The 19,982-nt window shown below is 37.8% G+C and overlaps 1 protein-coding gene across 1 annotated transcript in view; it reads right to left on the bottom strand.

The window, feature by feature from the left end:
• TUBGCP5 (tubulin gamma complex component 5) overlaps window positions 1–19,982 on the bottom strand; it is a 52,422-nt gene that overhangs the window by 25,556 nt on the left and 6,884 nt on the right. The window contains exons 4-7 of the mRNA XM_005888581.2: window positions 11,646–11,742; window positions 11,193–11,272; window positions 10,592–10,727; window positions 6,267–6,381 (exon numbers count right to left, since the gene is read on the bottom strand). Coding sequence (XP_005888643.2) covers window positions 6,267–6,381; window positions 10,592–10,727; window positions 11,193–11,272; window positions 11,646–11,742 — 428 coding nt within the window. The remainder of the gene's footprint in view (window positions 1–6,266; window positions 6,382–10,591; window positions 10,728–11,192; window positions 11,273–11,645; window positions 11,743–19,982) is intronic.

The following is a 19,982-nucleotide window of genomic DNA, read 5'->3' as shown; positions in this document are numbered from 1 at the left end:
TGGAGAATTATTACAGAGGTTCTCCCACACATGAGCCTTTGCTGGATGCCTGGCACCAGAAAGAGGAGAACATTTAGCTTCAAAGGCTAGTGGGGCATGATTGCACGATCTCTGTAGCCTTGAGGGAAACAGACTTCACTCTTAAAGACACACACAAAATCTCAAGCAGACCACGATCGGGGACAAAAGCAGCAATATGATAGGAACCTGGGCCAGACCAACTTGCTGGTCTTGGAGGCGGAAGATGTTTGGTGGCTCACATTGGGGACAGACCCTGGTGGTGGATATATCAGGGAGCATTCACCTACATAAGCTCTCATGCAGGCTGACACTTTGGCACCAGGACCTGGCCCTAGCCAACAGCCTATAGACTCCAAGAAGTGCAGGGACACCTCAAGCAAAATAATAAACTGGGCAGGGATACAGTCTCACCCACCAGGAGACAGGCTACCCAAAGACTTTCACTTCCTGAGCCCATAGCCACTTCTATACATGCTCTAAGATATGACCCTGCCAACAAGAGGGACAAGACCCAGATCTACCCACCAGGGGGCAGGCACCAGGCCCTCCTGCAGGAAGCTTGCACAAATCCCACCACGGGACAGACATCACAAGCAAGAAAACCACAGTCCTGCAGCCTGTATACCGAGTCCACAAATGCAAGCCAGACAACACCCTGGGACCAGCTGGCCCCTGGCCCTTTATGCTAAGAGGGGAGTGCACTATTGGGGCACAAAGGACATTTCCTACAGAGGGCCACTTCTACAAGGTTGAGAAATGTAACTAACCTTCCACATTCATAAAAATATACATAGCAATTTAACAAAATGAGGTGACAGAGGGCATATGTTTCAGATGAAGGAATAAGATAAAATCCCATAAAAGTAAGTGACATAGAGATAGAAAATGCATCCAAAAAAGAGTTAAAAGTAATGATTGTAAAGATGATCAAAGGATGTGAAAGGAGAATGGATGTACAGAGAAAGAAATTAGAAGTTATTAGGAAAAAAGTGAGAAAATAGAAGGAACAACCAAAAAGAATTGAGAAATACAGTAACTGAAAACTACACTAGAAGGAATCAACAGTAGACTAAATGAGGCAGAAAAACAGATCAGTGAGCTGGAAGACAGAGTAGTGGAAATCACTGCTGTTGAACAGAAAAAAGAATAAAATGAAAGGAGATCCATTTTTAAGAGACCTTTGGGACAACATCAAGTGTGCTAATACTTATAGGATAGAGCCCCCAAAAAGAAATGAGAGTAAAGGGCTTGAAAAAAATATCTGAAGAGGTAATAGCTGAAAACTTTCCTACTTGGGAAAGGAAACAGTCACCCAAGTCCAAGAAGCACAGTTTCCTACGGGATTAACTCACAGAGGAACACACCAAGATATACTACAATCAAAATGACAAAAACTTAAAGCTAGAGTATGAAAAGGAACAACGGAAAAACAACAATACAGGGAACTCCTATAATGCTATCAGCTGATTTTTCAGCAGAAAATCTGCAAGGCAGAAGGGAAGAGAATACAAAGGCAGGGTATCTAAAATGCATTTGAAATTAACAGATCAGCAATTTAAAACAAGCATGAATGCATACAGACTGCTATACAAAAACCTCATGGTCACTGCAAAACAAAAATCTATAATAGGCATACACAAAAAAAGGAAAAAGATATCCACACATAACATTAAAGATAGTCATCAAATCATAAGAGAATAAAAGAAAGGAAAAAAAAGACCTACAGAAACAAATCCAAAACAGTTAATAAACTGGCAGTGCTGCTGCTGCTGCTGCTGCTGCTAAGTCGCTTCAGTTGTGTCCGACTCCGTGCGACCCCATGGACTGCAGCCTACCAGGCTTCTCCGTCCATGGGATTCTCCAGGCAAGAACACTGGAGTGGGTTGCCATTTCCTTCTCCAATGCAGGAAAGTGAAAAGTGAGAGTGAAGTCACTCAGTCGTGTCTGACTTTTAGCGACCCCATGGACTGCAGCCTAACAACGCTCCTCCATCCATGGGATTTTCCAGGCAAGAGCACTGGAGTGGGTTGCCATTTCCTTCTCCAAACTGGCAATAGAAACATACATATTGATAATTACCTTAAACATAAGCAGACTAAATGCTCCAACCAAAAAACACAGTCTGGATGTACAGGTACAAAAACAGGACCTGTATACATTCTGCCTACAAGAGACTCACTTCAGATCTACAGACACATACTAAAAGTGATGGGATGCAAACAGGTATTCCACGAAAATGGAAATCAACACAAAGTTGATGTAGAAATAATTATATGAAACAGACTTTAAAATAAAGAGTTACAAGAGACAAAAAAGGACATTACACAACAAAAAAAAGATCTAGCCAATAAGATATAATGGCTACGTAAACATATACGCAGCCAACATAAAAGTACCTGAATGTACAACTAAAATGTTAACAAATCTAAAAGGAGAACTGATAGTAACCGAAAAATAATGGGAGATATTAATACCCACTTACATAAATGGACAGAGCATCCTGACAGAAAATAAATAGGGAAACATAGGCCTTAAGTTACACATTACAGTAAATCACCTTACTGATAACTTATAGAACAGTCCATTTGAGAGCAGTAGAACACACATTCTTTTCAACTTCAAATGGAACATTCTCCAGGACAGATCACATGCTGGGCCACAAAGGAAGACTCGATAAATTAAATGGAAATCATACCAAGCATCTTTTTCAACTACAATGCTATGAGACTAGTGATCAACTATGAGGGAAAAAAAGCTGCAAAAGAAAAGAAAAAGTGGGTCATAGGTCACTGATGAAATCAATGAAGAAATAAAAAAATACCTGGAGACAAATGAAAACACAAACACTTTAATCCAAAGTCTATTTACTGGACACAGCAGTTGTAAGACAAATGCTTACAGTGATACAAACCTAACTCAGGAAGAAAGAAAAATCTTGAACCTTGTACCTAAAGGAACTAGATTAAAAAGATGAGCAAATAAAACACAAAGTTAGTAGAAGGAAAGAAACCATAAAATAAATGTTAACAGATCTAAAAAAAGATATTGACAGTAACACAATAATGATGGGAGACTTTAAACGAAATAGAGACAAAGAGATAAAGAAGACCAATGAAACTAAGAGCTGGTTCCTTGAAAAGATAAACAAATTTGACAAACCTCTATTTAATCAGACTCAGTGGGGAAAACACACACACACACACAAAACAGAGAGAAGGCCCAAATCAATAAAGTCAGAAATGAAAAAGGAGAAGTTAAAACTGACACCACAGAAATATGAAGGCTATTGAGAAAATACTACGAGCAACTATATGCCAATAAAACAAACAACCTAGCAGGAATGGACAAGTTCCTGGGAATGGACAATCTCCCAAGACTGAATCACAAAGAAATAGAAAGCATGAACGAACAAACATCCAGTAATTAAGTTGAATCAGTACTCAGAAAAAGTCTCAACAAACAAAAGACCAGGACCAGATGGCTTCACAGGTGCATTCTACCAAACATTTAGAGAAGAGTTAACATCCATCCTTCTGAAACTATGCCAACAAAATTGCAGAGGAAGCAACACTTTTGACCTCACTCTACAAAGCCACCATCACCCTGATATGACAAAGATATCACACAAAAAAAGAAAATTACAGGCCATCACCTGATGAACACAGATTATTAATACAAAAGTCCTCAACAAAATACTAGCAAATTGACTTGAACAATGCATTTAAAGGATCATATCATGATTAAGTAGTATTTATTCCAAGGATACAAGAGATTTCTCAGTATCTGCAGATCAGTCAATGTGATACACCACATTAACAAACTGAAAAATAAAAACCATATGATCATCTCGATAGATGAAGAAAAAAATCTTTGATAAAATTCAACACCAAAATATGATAAAAACTCTTCAGAAAGTGGGCATAAAAGGAACACACCTTAACATAATAAAAGTCATATTATAACATCATACTTAAAAGACGAAAAATTGAAAGCATTCCTCTAGGATCAGGAAAAAGACAAGGATGTTCACTCTTGACACTTTTATTCAACATAGTTTTGGAAGTCCTAGCTACGGCATTCAGAAAAGAAAAAAATAAAAGGAATCAAAATCAGAGAAGAAGTAAAACTGGCACTGTTTGCAGACGACATGATGCTATACATAGAAACTCCAAAAGATGCCCCCAGAAAACTACTAGAGCTTATCAATAAATTCAGTAAAGTTGCTGGATACAAAATTAATATACAGAAATATGTTGCATTTCCATACACTAGCAACAAAATGTCAGAAAGAGAAAGGCAGGCAACAATCCCATTTACCATTGCATCAAAAAGACTAAAATATTTAGGAATAAACCCAGTTGAGGAGACAAAAGATCTGTACTCTGAAAACTATAAAGATGTTGATGAAAGAAATTTAAAACAACTCAAACAGCTGGAAAGATATACAGTGTTCTTGGATTGGAAGAATCAATATTGTTAAAATGACCATACTACCCAAGGCAATCTACAGGTTCTATACAATCCCTATCAAATCACCCATGGCATTTTTCACAGAACAAAAGTCTTAAAATTTATGGAAATACAAAAGACCCAAAATAGCCAAAACAATCTTGAGAAAGAAAAATGGAGCTGGAGGACCTCAGACTATACTACAAAGCTACAGTAATCAAAACAGTATGGTACTGACATAAAAACGTACATACAGATCAGGATAGAAAGCCAAGAAATATAACCACACATTCATGGTCAATTAATCTACAACAAAGGAGGTAAGAATAAACAATGCAGAAAACCAGTCTCTTCAATAAGTGGTGCTTGGGAAACTGGATAGCTGATGTAAAAAATTGAAATTAGAACATTCTGTAACGCCATATACACAAATAAACTTAAAATGGATTAAAGACCTGAGTATAAGATATTACATCATAAACTCATAGAAGACAACATATTGAAATATTCTCAGACATAAATCCCAGCAATATTTTGTTGTATCTGTCTCCTAGAGTAATGAAAATAAAAACAGAAACCAACAAATCATACACAATTAAATTTAAAATCTTTTGCATAGCAAAGGAACCCATAAACAAAACAAAAAGACAACTGAGCAAATGGGAGGAAACATTTGCAAATAAAGTAATTGATTAGGGATTGATTTCCAAAATCTATAATCAGCTCCTATAGCTCAGTATAAAAAAACAAACAAAACATCAAAAAATGGGCAGACAACCTAAACAGATATTTCTCCAAAGAAGATTCACGGTTGGGCAACAGACATTTCAAAAGATGCCCAATACTACTAATTATTAGAGAAATGCAAAACACAACTACAGTGAGGCATCAGATCATACCACTCAGAATGACCATCATTAAAAAGTCTACAAATAATAAATGTTGGAGAGGGTGCAGAGAAAAGGAACCCTCTTCTACTGGTGGTGGGAATGCAAACTGCTGCAGCCACTAAAGAGAGCTGTATAGAGGTTCCTTATAAATTAACAACAGAGTTACCATATGATCCTGTATTCCACTCCTGGGCATATATCCACAGAAAACTCTAATTTGAAAAGATACATGTACTCCAATGTGCATAGCAGTACTATTTACAATAGTACAATACATGGAATCAACCTACATGTCCACTGACAAATGAATGGATAAAGATGTGGTACACACATACACACTAATTGGAATATTATTCAACCATAAAAAAAAAAAAATCATCTGCAGCAGCATGGATAGACCTAGAGATTAACTTACTAAGTGAAGTAAGTAAGAAAGTCAAATGCAAATATCATATGATATCATTTATATGTGGAATCCAAAAAAAAAAAAAAAAGCAAATGAACTTATTTACAAAACAGAAATGTACTTATAAGCATAGAAAACAAACTTACAGTAACCGAAGGGGACAGCAGGGGTGAGGGGGAAGATACACCAGGAATTTAGGATTAACATATATACTACTATATCTAAAATAGGTAAACAAGGACCTATTATATAGGACAGGGAACTATATTCAACATCTTGTAATAACTCAGTCGGAAAGACTCTGAAAAATATATATACATACACACATGTAATGTATGTATGCATAACTGTATACCTGAAACTAATACAACACTGTAAATTAAGTATACTTCAATTTTTAAAAAGTTTAAGGAACTACTTGATTTAAATCACAACTCAAAACCAAATTTAAAACATAAAGTTTCTTCTGTCAACACATGAAATGAAAACTAGCTGCTTACCAGACAGTAGCTAGATTAGAATGCAAATGTAAACTATGAGGAAATCTTGAGGACCTGACTGTCCAGTACTGATGCACTACATGCTGTTCCAACCAGCTTCGGGCATCTGGCTCATCTAGTGGAAAGAAATTTAGTTACATTTAAGTTATAAGAGTTAAGAAAAGAATACCTGATCAACTTTGCTATGATAGCTAGACTTAGGATTCCATTTGAATATTCAACTGAAAAAAAGCTCTTTAAAATAACAGGTATCTGACAACATTTATATACATTTATATAAAATCAGTTAAAACTATAAAGAGATATATATACAAAATTTAATTAATGTCATTGCTACAAATTAAAAAAGTTACTCAATCTTAAAATGACCCCATGAATAAAAAAAACACAAACAGTATATTTGAATAGTTTAATAATCATGAAAGACATTGAAATGGTAACTAAAGATGTTTCCAAGCACCCCCAAAGCCTCAGGACTAGTACTAAGCTTTGAAGGATTAGCCATCTTACACAGATTGGTGCAAAAAACAGAAAAAGAGAAAGCTATCTAACATTATGAGGCTAATATAACCTTGCTTCTAAAACCAAATGAAGACATAATATGAGAAAGTAATTCATCAAAGAATAAAGATTAAAAATTTCCATTTAAAAAAAGCTAATAACCCAATCCCACGATGTAGTCAAAAGAAGTTTAGCTTAGGAATATAATAATAATTCACAATCAAAAAAATCTATCAGTAAAGTAGTAGAGCAAAATAGATGAATTATAGAATTACCTCACAGATAAAGAACAGCATTTGATAAAATTTAATATTTATTTATGATTTAAAGACTCCCAGAAAAACAGGAATAATAGTCTTAATTTTGCAAAGGCCACATATCCAGAACCTATGCCAAAACCATCACACTTAACTACGGAATTTCATGGGCAACCTTCTTGGGATAACCACTCCAGGAAATACACGCCCATTGCTACTGCTTCCTCTGTAGACTAGAGGGCTGGCCAGAAAAGAGACATGGTTAACATTTCATTAATAAGATATTAAGAACTGGTAGTGGATAAAACTGTCAATATTTGCAAAGAATACTGATCATCTATTAAAAAACCCCAATATTTTGGGAATTAACAATATATAATTAATACAAGAGTTCAGCAAGAATGCTGGGAAAAAAACAATTTACAAAAACCAAGTGTCCCCCTACATCAGCAATAAATAAAAGAAAAAAAGACACTATTAACCATAACAACTAGTAACACACATAGAAATCAACAAATACTTAAGATCTTGACAAAGGAAATTTCTAAAATCTAGTAAGACATAAAAGAATTAGAATAAATATAGATATTTCCACAGAAAAGATGTCAAATCTCCTCAAGCTAAATCTATAAACTCAATTCAATCCCAATAAAAATTCTAGGTGGATTTTTTTTCCAGCTGGATTTTTAAAAAGGAACTTACCAAACTGCTCCCAAAATGTCTACAGAAGAATAAAAGTCTACAAATAACTAAGCCAATTTTGAAAAAGAGCAAAGGAGGTGAAGGGAAAACTTGACTTCTGTGTGTTGAAACATATTACAAAGACATATAAACAGTCTGTGCTTCCACAACTCACACTCAGGACAGAGAACTGAATGTTCAGAAATAAGTGTATCAATATACAATAATTTTAGAACCACAAAGCAATGTGTAAAGAATGGACTGTTAACTAGACACTGCTGGGAAATGTGCTCCTGACATTGGAGAAAAATAAGCTGTTCTTCATTTCATATATAAGAGAAGATCTGGTGGTCACTGAAGAGCTACACAAAAGCTATAAAAAAGCAAAGAGAAGGAAAATACAGGGGAATGTTTTCATAAAGAAAAATATCAAGGTCCAAATTCTAACCATATCATGAAAAATTCACAGATTTAAGTACAATAAAATATTTTAAAAAATCAAATTCTGTTTGAAGGATACCATGAAAATGTTAACAGGTGACTGAAGGAAGAAAATAGCAATGTATAAAGCCTTGGAATTACTATCTACATATACAAAGAACTCTGATTGGTGGGGATGGGCAGGAAGGACATGAAACTCCAAAGAAAAGCAAGGAAAGGACATCAGTGGACACATCATATAAGGGGCAAACCTGAGGAAACCAAGGGATCCGAAGTACTTATCCTGAGTAGTTAGACAAACACAAATGAAAACAGCAAACCAAATCAAAGTGGGTGATTTAATCAAGTAGGGATGAAACTGTGGGCCATGTCCATAAAATAGGCATGGCACCAGGCAGAAGGGGAGAAGGTAGCTCAGGCCTATCAACAAAAGAAGCAATAACACAAGTGTGGTGTTGCAAACTGCAGTATCCTATGTAGCCACTAGAGCAACAAAAAAAATGTTCATAGAGCAACACAGACAGATTAAAACAGTTAAATGGAAAGAGCGAAACAACAGAGGTTACACACAGCATATTATCAGCATGTAATTTAAAAATAAAATACAACCAATCGACACAATGTACTTTACAAGACCTCAATGTGTTTGAGAACAGATATCAAATACATTAGAAGAGCTTGTCACTGGGCTGGCAGAGAAAGCAGAGTGAGAATCAGAAAGAGCAGATGAGCAGAAATAAGCTAAACCAAAAGGCCCTGCACAGGCTGCTGTTCATGACATTGAGCTGATTAATCCACATTCTGCCCTAAAGGTCCAATTCAATAATGAAAAGAGAAAAGAAACCAGAAAATTGTTAGCATGCTAAATCAATTTTAACTACTTTATGTGCATTTGGCAAGATTCAGGTATAATGAACAGGACCAGGCCAGAGATCCTAGCTTCTGGAGTTAGCTTCACAGCTGTGTGCATGAGAAAACCATTATAACCACATCTTTGTTTTTTATCTATAAAATGAGAAGTAGATGTTCTAATCTCTAAGGTTGTTTCTAGCTCTTTCTAGATTCTACCAAATCATACTTTTTCACTAAAAACTGAAAAAGCATTAAAATTTAAATTGTGTAAGATATTTTTCTTTTATTTAGTCACTAACTGTAGAACTTTTTGATGAAGGTGAAAGACAGTGAAAAAGCTGGCTTAAAACTCAACGTTCAAAAAACTAGGATCATGGCATCTGGCCCCATCACTTCATGGCAAATAGGTGGAAAAACAATGGAAACAGTGACAGACTTTATTTTCTTGGGCTCCAAAATCACGGCTGGAGGGTGACTGCAGCCATGAAATTAAAAGATGCTTGCTCCTTGGAAGAAAAGCTGTGACCAACCTGCTGCTGCTGCTGCTAAGTCGCTTCAGTCGTGTCCGACTCTGTGCGGCCCCATAGACAGCAGCCCACCAGGCTTCCCCGTCCCTGGGATTCTCCAGGCAAGAACACTGGAGTGGGTTGCCATTTCCTTCTCCAATGTGTGAAAGTGAAAAGTGAAAGTGAAGTCGCTCAGTCGTGTCCAACTCTTTGCGACCCCATGGACTGAAGCCTACCAGGCTCCTCCGTCCATGGGATTTTCCAGGCAAGAGTACTGGAGTGGCTTGCCACTGCTTTCTCCGTGACCAACCTAGACAGTGTATTAAAAAGCAGAGACATCATCTGTCTAGTTAAAGCTATGGTTTTTCCAATGGTCAAGTATGGATGTGAGAGTTGGATCATAAGGAAGGCTGAGAGCTGAAGAATTGATGCTTTCAAACTGTAGTCCTGGAGAAGACTCTTGAGAGCTCCTTGGACTGCAAGGTGATCAGACCAGTCAATCATAAAGGAAATCAATCCTGAAAATTCACTGGGAGGACTGAAGCTGAAGCTCCAATACTCTGGCCATCTGAAGAGCAAACTCATTGGAAAAGACCCTGATGTTGGGAAAGAGTGTAGGCAGGAGGAGAAGGGGATGATAGAGGATGAGATGGTTGGATGGCATCACTAACTCAACGGACATGAGTTTGAGCAAACTCTGGGAGACAGTGAAGGACAGGGAAGCCTGGCGTGCTGCAGTCCATGGAGTCGCAAAGAGTTGGACATGACTGAGCAACTGAACAACAACTTTATCAAAGCCAATCTTTCTTCAGTATAAATATAAACAAACCATTTAAGACTAACAAAGTTCTCAAACCTATTAAAAAAAAAAACCAAAATTGCACTGTAAATGCCTTTTCAACATTAATTCTATAGAGCTATAATACTTAAAATGCGTTACAGAAGATGTGCCAATGGTTTAAAAAGGTTTGTTTATTAGGAAGGCAGAGCTTACCAATGTTATAAATCACTTGGAACTGATTCTCAAAGCTTGCCTTTCCTTTTAGAGAATTTTATTAGAGATGCCAGCATTCTGAACACAGAGTACCTTTCCAGATGACTCGAGGCCCCAGTTTTCTGTTTTGATCTTGTTCTTCTAACGGTGTCCTGTCCACCTGAATCCCAGAGTCCTCTCTGCTTAAGGACTGTTGATCATTTTCATCTTCACTTTCTTCAGACCAATTCTGATTAAAAGAAGGAAATACACCTTAACCTTAGAGCACCTAACAAATGGACCTATTTAGATGAAAAGATTATGAAAATTTCAGAAGCAAAAACTATATCAAATGAAACTTTTTGTACATGTTCAAAGCTACTATTACAGGATGGAATTATTTCTGGTGGCAAAAATCCCTAGATTTACAGCTCCTTAAGGAATACATATATTCATTCTGATCAACTTTCTAGTACCAGTATTTTGGAGCAAAATCTTAATAAAAATTCCATAATAAACTACTCTAATTTAAAGAAGAGTATTCCTATTTTAGATAAGTTACGATAGGATAAAAAGACCCATAAAAATAATCTAAATAACCTGAGATGTATTTATATAGCAAAAGTACTGCCACTCATCGATAGGATAAAAAGACCCATAAAAATAATCTAAATAACCTGAGATGTATTTATATAGCAAAAGTACTGCCACTCACCGGTGTGTTTACACTTGGGCCAAGGTCAATTTCTTCACCTTCCATCAAGTATTTTCCCCAGTCAAAATCATCCTTCTTTTCTAAAATATAACAAAAGAATTTCAGTTTTATCAGAAATATATGGGAAAGAAACCCAAAATTATAGTAAAAAGTTTAGCAAAACTCAAAATAAAACATACTTGAGAAATTAAAGTTCAAAAGTAGTGAAACAATAAATTGACATTCTAATATATTTAAAATTTTTTTATCTTCAGTTCTGATTTTTCTCTTTACATAATTGAAAGTAGTTTAACTTACAGTCATAATTTATATTTTATATGAAAATTTACAATTACAATTGCATTTCAAGACAATAGAAATATTTATTTCATACATTTATTTACAGCTTTTTATAAACTCTCAATGTCTAGTAATTATATCATAAAACAATTTCTCTCTTATTTGGTAACATACCCATTTCTTTATCTCTTGGTGTTTCCACATAATTGCTGTTCAAAGGAGAATCAGACAGACACAGAAGAAGTGATAGTATGGAATAATGTACATCTGTCTTTAAAACAAGAAATGAGAAATATGAATCACTGAGGTTGGTAAGAGCTTTCTAAACCGGTTTGAGTAAATACAACTTCACCCTGGGACTCCCTGGACGTCCAGTAGTTAAGACTTGAACTTCCACTGCTGGAGGAACGGGCTGGATCCCTGGGTGAAGAACTAAGATCCTGTATACCAATTTGGTGCAGGCCCCTCCCTCAAAAACAGAACAGATTACCTCATGACAGTTACGTCCTCAATGTTTTTGTGTGCTTCAAGAAAACAATCATACCTAACATCTCTAAACTTGCTTTTATAGTTCAAACATGTACAGATAGAGGAACCTGTGCAATAATGCACTACCTGAATAATAATGAGGAACTGTCAGACAAACGTAAACTGAAGGACAAGCTACCAAATAATCAGCCTGCTCTCTTCAATAATGTCAAGGTCAGAAAAAAAATGGTGAGGAATGTCCTGGATCAAAGGATACCAACTGGTGAACCTGAACAAAAAAAGTACACAGATGTTCCTTTTACTATTCTTCAACTTCTATACTTTTTCAAAATTTAAATTGTATTTATAAAAATCACATTTAAAAAGGTGTCAAAGTTAAAAACACTCCAAATAAGCAAACTATGCATGGAAACTATGCACTATAAACTATGCATGGAAAGGAGAGAGGAGAGAATTAAATTCAAGGAATGGAAGGGAAGTTTCAGGTGACCTCTCCCTATTATATAATGTGTGGTACTTCATGTACATCTTCATAGGGTTTATCATAATTATAACTAAATAGCTATTCAATAACTACTTGGGTAGTGATGATCATGTATTGCTTATTCTGTATTCCTACAACCCAGTGACGCCAGGGACACAGAAGACACTTGGTAAACTTCCCTAGGTATAAGGCAATGTATGGCTAGTAAGACTGCAAGAGCTGCCTCTTTTTAGATAATTCCTCTGCTTGGAAATACCTTGACTTCCTTTAACCAAAAAAAAAAAAAAAAAAAAAAAAGAAACTTTAATTCCATAGAGAAAAGTGGTCTAAAATGTAAATTCTTGAAGAAAATAACTCCCAATATATAAATCTATTATTTTGTGGTAATCACTTACGTCAGATTGCTTATTCTGAAAGAACTCTGTACACCTGAAACTACAGTTTCATGTATTAGTAATAACATACTGATGGTATTAAGGAAAAAAGACTGCTGCGAAGTTAGGACTCTGGAAGTTAACGTTTAGATGATATAGGAGACTGTCTAAGATGGTGGATTGGGAAGCTCATCTCCTATAGGCATATCAAAATTGCAACTATTTACAGAGCAACTAATAGTGAGAATGATGGCTTAGTGGTAAAGAATCTGTCTACCAACACCAGAGATGCAGGTTCAATCCCTGGGTCAGGATGATCCCCTGGAGAAGAAAATGGCAACCCACTCCAGTATTTTTGCCTGGGAGATTCCATGGACAGAAGAGCCTGGTGGGCCACAGTCCATGCGGTTGCAGAAGAGTCAGACATGACTTAGCAACTAAACAACAACAACTGGTGAGAATGCCCCAGCAGGGTAGCAGAAAAGATCTTCTACAACTAAAGAAACAAAGAAGGAATCACAATGAGATGGGTAAGAGAGGTGGGGACATGGCATAGTCAAGATCCATGCACCCAGTAAAAATTATCCTCCCACAAATGGGAGTTCTCCCCAAGGAGGGGTCTGAACTACACATCTGGCTCTGTAGCCTTGGAGCTCTGCACTGGGAAGATGAGCCTCTAGAACTTTTGGCTTTGAATGCCAGTAAAGCTTATATTCAAGTGACTCAGAAGGCTATGGGAAATAGACTTCACTCTTAAAGGGTGAACACACAAATGTCACATGTTCTAGGACCCAGGGCATAAGCAGCAATTTGAAAGGAGCCTCGGTCAAACCCACCTGCTGATCTTGGAGAGGACCCTGAGGACACAGATGCTGGTGGCAGCCATCTTGGAGTATTTCTCTAGCCTATTAGCACAGGGGGCTTACCCGCCCAACAGCCAATCAGCAACAATCCAAGAACCCCCAGGCAAGCTGCCAGCCATGTGGAGACCAAGGCCCAACTACCAGTGTGTTCAGGACCCAGCCTCACCCACTAGTGGACCAGCACAGGGACTTCCTGGGTCCTGAAGCCAGCTGTGCCAGGTGCCAGCACTGCCCACCAGAAGCTGGCAGACCTAGATGAGGCCAGCTCGTGCAGCCAACCATGCTGAGGATCAGCCCTATGTACTATTGTGCCTACAACAGTTAGCCCACAACACAAGGGTCCATGTAGCTCACAGAGGGGATACTCATAGAGCAAACAGCTCTGGTGACCAGAGGGCAGTGCTCTGCCAGGGGCCCAGAGACATCTCTTACATAAGGCCACTTCTCCAAGACTGGGAAACATGAGCATTCTACCTAAGGAACAGAAATAAAAACAGAGGATTAGGAATAATGAGATGACAGAAAAAATGTTCCAAATGATGGAACAAGATAAGATGCCAAAAAAAAAAAGAAGCAAAAAAGATAAGCAATCTACCTGGTAGAGTTTCCCAAACTCGGGAGAAGAAAGAATGAACAGAATGAGAAGCATGACAAAGTTAGAAAACACAAAGGAAAACCAAACACAGGTGACGAATACAACAATTGAAATTAAAAATACACTAGAAGTAATTCACAGTAGATGAGATGATATAGAGGAATGAATGGATCAATGAAATTTAAGATGGAGTACTGGAAATCATGTAAACTGAACAACAACAACAAAAAATTAAAACAAGGATAGTTTAAGAGCGTTCTGGGACAATGTCAAGAATACTAACATTCATATTATAGGGGGAGGTCCCTGAAGAAGGAGGAGAAATGGGCAGAAAACTTATTTGAAGGGATAATAGCTGAAAAATTCTTTAACATGAGAAAGGAAACAGACATCGAGCTCAGAAACACAGTGTTCTAAACAAGATCAACCCAAAGAGATCCACCCCAAGATACACTGTAATTAAAATACAAAAAATTAAAGCTAAAGAGACAATCTTAAAGTCAGTAAAGGAAAAGCAATGTTACTTATGAACAAATTCCCTTAAGGCTATCAACTGGCTTTTCTGTGGAAACTTTCCAGCCCAGAATGGAGTAGCATGATACATTTAAAGTGACAGAATAAAAAAAAAAAAAATCTACAACTAAGAATACTCTACCCAGCAAGGCTACATTCAGATTTAAAGGAGAGATCAAAAGTTTTACAAATAAGCAAAAGCTTAAAGTGTTCAGCAACACCAAACCAGCTTTTCAAGAATTGTTAAAGGGACTTCTTTAAATGGAAAAGGTCACCACTAGAGATAGAAACAGAGAAGGCAATGGCACCCCACTCCAGTACTCTTGCGTGGAAAAACCCATGGATGGAGGAGCCTGGTAGGCTGCAGTCCATGGGGTTGCTAAGAGTCGGACACAACTGAGCGACTTCACTTTCACTTTTCACTTTCATGCATTGGAGAAGGAAATGGCAACCCACTCCAGTGTTCTTGGCTGGAGAATCCCAGGGATGGGGGAGCCTGGTGGGCTGCCGTCTATGGGGTCGCACAGAGTCGGACACGACTGAAGTGACTTAGCAGCAGACATAGAAAATTACAAAAGGAAAAGTCTCACTGGTAAAGATGAATATACATTAAAGGTAATAGATCAACCACTTATATAGCTAGTAGGAAGGTTAAAAGATAAAAATAATAAAATGGTCTATATCTACAATAAGTAATTAGTATTAGTCGTTTAGTTGTGTCCAAATCTTTGTGATCCCATAGAATGTAGCTCTTCAGGCTCCTCTGATCAATGATCCATATCCACAATAAGTAATTAAGGGATACACAAAACAAAAAGATATATAAAATATTAAAATGTCAAAAACATTAAATGTTGGGGGATAACACAGGGTTGTGAAATGTGTGCCAACTTTCAGTGATCAGCAACTTAAAATAATCAGGAATATATAAAGCCTGCTATATAAAAATCTCATGGTTATCACACACCAAAACCCTATAATACACACACACACACACACACAGAAAGAAATCCAAATATTAACACTAAAGATAGTCATCAAATCACAAGAAAAGAGAACAAAAGAAGAAATGAATGACAACCAAAAAAAAAAAAAATCCCAAAACAATTACCAAAATGGCAATGAGAACACACCTATCACTCATTTATTTGTGGCTGTGTTATGCAGCTTGCCAGATCTTAGTTCTCTGACCAGGGACTGAACCCATGCTCCTGGCAGTGAAAGTAAAACCACTGGACCAACAGGGAATTCCCTCAATAACTACTTTAAATATAAATAGACTACAAAGGCTCCAATCTAATGACAAAGGGTGGCTAAATGGATACAAAAACAATACCCATATAGATGTTGCTCATAAGAGTCTCATTTCAGATCTAAAGATGGAAAGTGAGGAAATAGACGATTTCCATACAAATGGAAATTAAAGCTGCGGTAGTAAAACTTAACTAAGACCAAAGAGACCTTAAAACAAAGATTGCAAAAGGCGACAAAGGACACTACATCAAAGGATTAATCCAAGAAGATACAACATCTGTAAATACATAAGAACCCAACTTAGGAAGACCTAAGTACAGAAATCAAATAACAAACATAGAAAAAAATGACAGTAACACAATAATAGTAGGGGATCTCTTTCCATACTTAATGGACAGATCATCTAGACAGAAATAAATTAGGAAACACTGGTCTTAAGTGATACATTAGGTCAGATGGACTTAACAGATATAAGTAGAGCATTTCATTCAAAAAAAGCAGAATACACATTCTCTAAGAAAGATTACATACTAAGCCACAAAATAAGACTCAGTAAATTTAAGAAGACTAAAAATCAGTTTAGGCATCTTTTCTAACCACAGTGCCATGAGACTAGAAATCAACTAAAAAAAAAAAAAAAAATTGCAAAAAAACAAAAACAAAACCATGGTAGACTAAATAATATGCTACTAAAGAACCAATGACCAGGAGCTGACTGTGGCTCAGACCATGAACTCCTTATTAGCAAATTCAGACTTAAAGTGAAGAAAGTAGGGAAAACCACTAGACCTTTCAGATATGACCTAAATCAAATCCCTTAAGATTATACAGTGGAAGTGAGAAATAGATTTAAGGGCCTAGATCTGATAGATAGAATGCCTGATGAACTATGTATGGAGGTTCGTGACATTGTACAGGAGACAGGGATCAAGACCATCTCCATGGAAAAGAAATGCAAAAAAGCAAAATGGCTGTCTGCGGAGGCCTTACAAATAGCTGTGAAAAGAAGAGAAGCGAAAAGCAAAGGAGAAAAGGAAAGATATAAGCATCTGAATGCAGAGTTCCAAAGAACAGCAAGAAGAGATAAGAAAGACTTCCTCAGCGATCAATGCAAAGAAATAGAGGAAAACAACAGAATGGGAAAGACTAGAGATCTCTTCAAGAAAATTAGAGATAACAAGGGAACATTTCATGCAAAGATGGGCTCGATAAAGGACAGAAATGGTATGGACCTAACAGAAGCAGAAGATATTAAGAAGAGGTGGCAAGAATAAACAGAACTGTACAAAAAAGATCTTCATGACCCAGATAATCACAATGGTGTGATCACTGACCTAGAGCCAGACATCCTGGAATGTGAAGTCAAGTGGGCCTTAGAAAGCATCACTACGAACAAAACTATTGGAGGTGATGGAATTCCGGCTGAGCGATTCCAAATCCTGAAAGGTGATGCTGTGAAAGTGCTGCACTCAGTATACCAACAAATTTGGAAAACTCAGCAGTGGCCACAGGACTGGAAAAGGGCAGTTTTCATTCCAATCCCAAAGAAAGGCAATGCCAAAGAATGCTCAAACTACCGCACAATTGCACTCATCTCACACGCTAGTAAAGTAATGCTCAAAATTCTCCAGGCCAGGCTTCAGCAATACGTGAACCATGGACTTCTTGATGTTGAAGCTGGTTTTAGAGAAGGCAGAGGAACCAGAGATCAAATTGCCAACATCCACTGGATCATGGAAAAAGCAAGAGAATTCCAGAAAAGCATCTATTTCTGCTTTATTGACTATGCCAAAGCCTTTGACTGTGTGGATCACAATAAACTGTGGAAAATTTTGAAAGAGATGGGAATACCAGACCACCTGACCTGCCTCTTGAGAAATCTGTATGCAGGTCAGGAAGCAACAGTTAGAACTGGACACGGAACAACAGACTGGTTCAAAATAGGAAAAGGAGTACGTCAAGGCTGTATTTTGTCATCCTGCTTATTTAACTTATATGCAGAGTACATCATGAGAAACGCTGGGCTGGAAGAAACACAAGCTGGAATCAAGATTGCCGGAAGAAATATCAATAACCTCAGATATGCAGATGACACCACCCTTATGGCAGAAAGTGAAGAGGAACTAAAAAGCCTCTTGATGAAAGTGAAAGAGCAGAGTGAAAAAGTTGGCTTAAAGTTCAACATTCAGAAAACTAAGATCACGGCATCTGGTATCATCACTTCATGGCAAACAGATGGGGGAAAAATAGAAGCAGTTTCAGCTTTTACACTCTTGGGCTCCACAATCACTGTGGATGTTGACTGCAGCCATGAAATTAAAAGACGTTTACTCCTTGGAAGGAAAGCTATGACAAACCTAGACAGCGTTATTAAAAAGCAGAGACATCACTTTGCTCACAAAGGTTTGTATATTCTAAGCTTAGTTTTTCCAGTAGTCACATACAGATGTGAAATACAACTAAGCAACTGAACAACAACAATGTTGCTGCTGCTAAGTCGCTTCAGTCGTGTCCGACTCTGTGCGACCCCACGGACTGAAGTCTACCAGGCTCCTCCGCCCATGGGATTTTCCAGGCAAGAGTACTGGAGTGGGGTGCCATTGCCTTCTCTGAACAACAATGCTACCTCTTCACAAAGAGATGAAAGTACAGAGTTGGAGCTCCATCTCTGTATTAGTCACGTGTCCCTTCACAGTCTGTCTTATGAAAACCTGCACCATCCCTGCTACTCTATGGGAAGTCAGGAAATACATTACATATACATTGAAAAGCAGCAGTCCCATGTGCTGCACGTTTATTATAGCTGAAGTGGTTCTGAATCTCAAAACCAGAAATAACTTCCACTTTCACATCCTTTGAAATGCAAAGCGACAAAGAGCCCAATTTCTTAGTTTCAGTGGGTTTTTTCCCCAGATGTGCCAAAGTCTTTGTTTCCTCTAGAATAACAATCTCAAGTTCTCCGTTGCCACACATTTTTTCAAGCCTGCTGCTGCTGCTGCTGCTAAGTCGCCTAGAGGATGGTAAAGTGTCATTTACTGAGTAACGCCTAAAGAAACTATATGTATACCTATTTATAAATCTAAATAAAGTGTGGTTTGAGATTCACTTCTGGCATGATGGAGGAAAAATGAAGTCGTTCAGTTGTGTCCGACTCTTTGCGACACCATGGACTGTGGTCTGCCAGGCTCCCCCAGCCATGGGATTTCCCAGGCAAGAATGCTGGAGTGGGTTGCCATTTCCTTCTCCAGGAGATCTTCCCAAACCAGGGATTGAACCTGGGTCTCCTACACTGAAGGCAGACTCTTTACTGTCTGAGCCACCAGGGAACCCTGGAGGAAAGTTGCCTTCAATCCTCTCCCCAAAAAAGTAATGTTAAGTCTGGACCAAATTACCAGAGACAACCATTTCAGTGCTCTTGTTAAGCATAGGCATACAAATGTAGAGTGTTTATTTGTGAAAATAACCTCAGGCAAGAACAGAATGAGTTTGATACATATATGCCTAAAGCTGTCTCCTCTCTCCCACCAGCTCTATCAAGTGGTAGTCCAGGGCTGGACAGCAAGTGAAAACTCGCAGCTTTGTTGTCACTGTCTTAGTAGTGGTAGCACTGGCAAGTGAGTGGGGGAACCAGTGGTTGCAGGCCTGCAGTTGGGCAAGCAGTGGGCCAGCAGAATAGCTGAGGGTTATCAGGGAGCTTCCTGAATGCAAGACAATAAAAGGGGGCTTGCTCATCTCTCCACATGTCTTGGGCTGACTAGAGGCTATGACAGGCACAGCAGAGACTAGAGTGAGCCCAAGACAACCACACATTTTTGGCCAACGGAGCCTGAGTTCATGGGCAAAGATCACACAAAGCACAAGCCAGGACAGTCTTGAAAAGAGAGTAAGTAGCAATGTATTTCTCAATTCACACATAAATAAGTCAGATTAACATCCAAA

The sequence above is a fragment of the Bos mutus genome, chromosome 2, assembly GCF_027580195.1.
Source record: "Bos mutus isolate GX-2022 chromosome 2, NWIPB_WYAK_1.1, whole genome shotgun sequence".
NCBI lineage: Eukaryota > Metazoa > Chordata > Mammalia > Artiodactyla > Bovidae > Bos > Bos mutus.
Note: the sequence above shows the minus strand (reverse complement) of the source record. Positions and strands in the feature narration are given on the sequence as shown.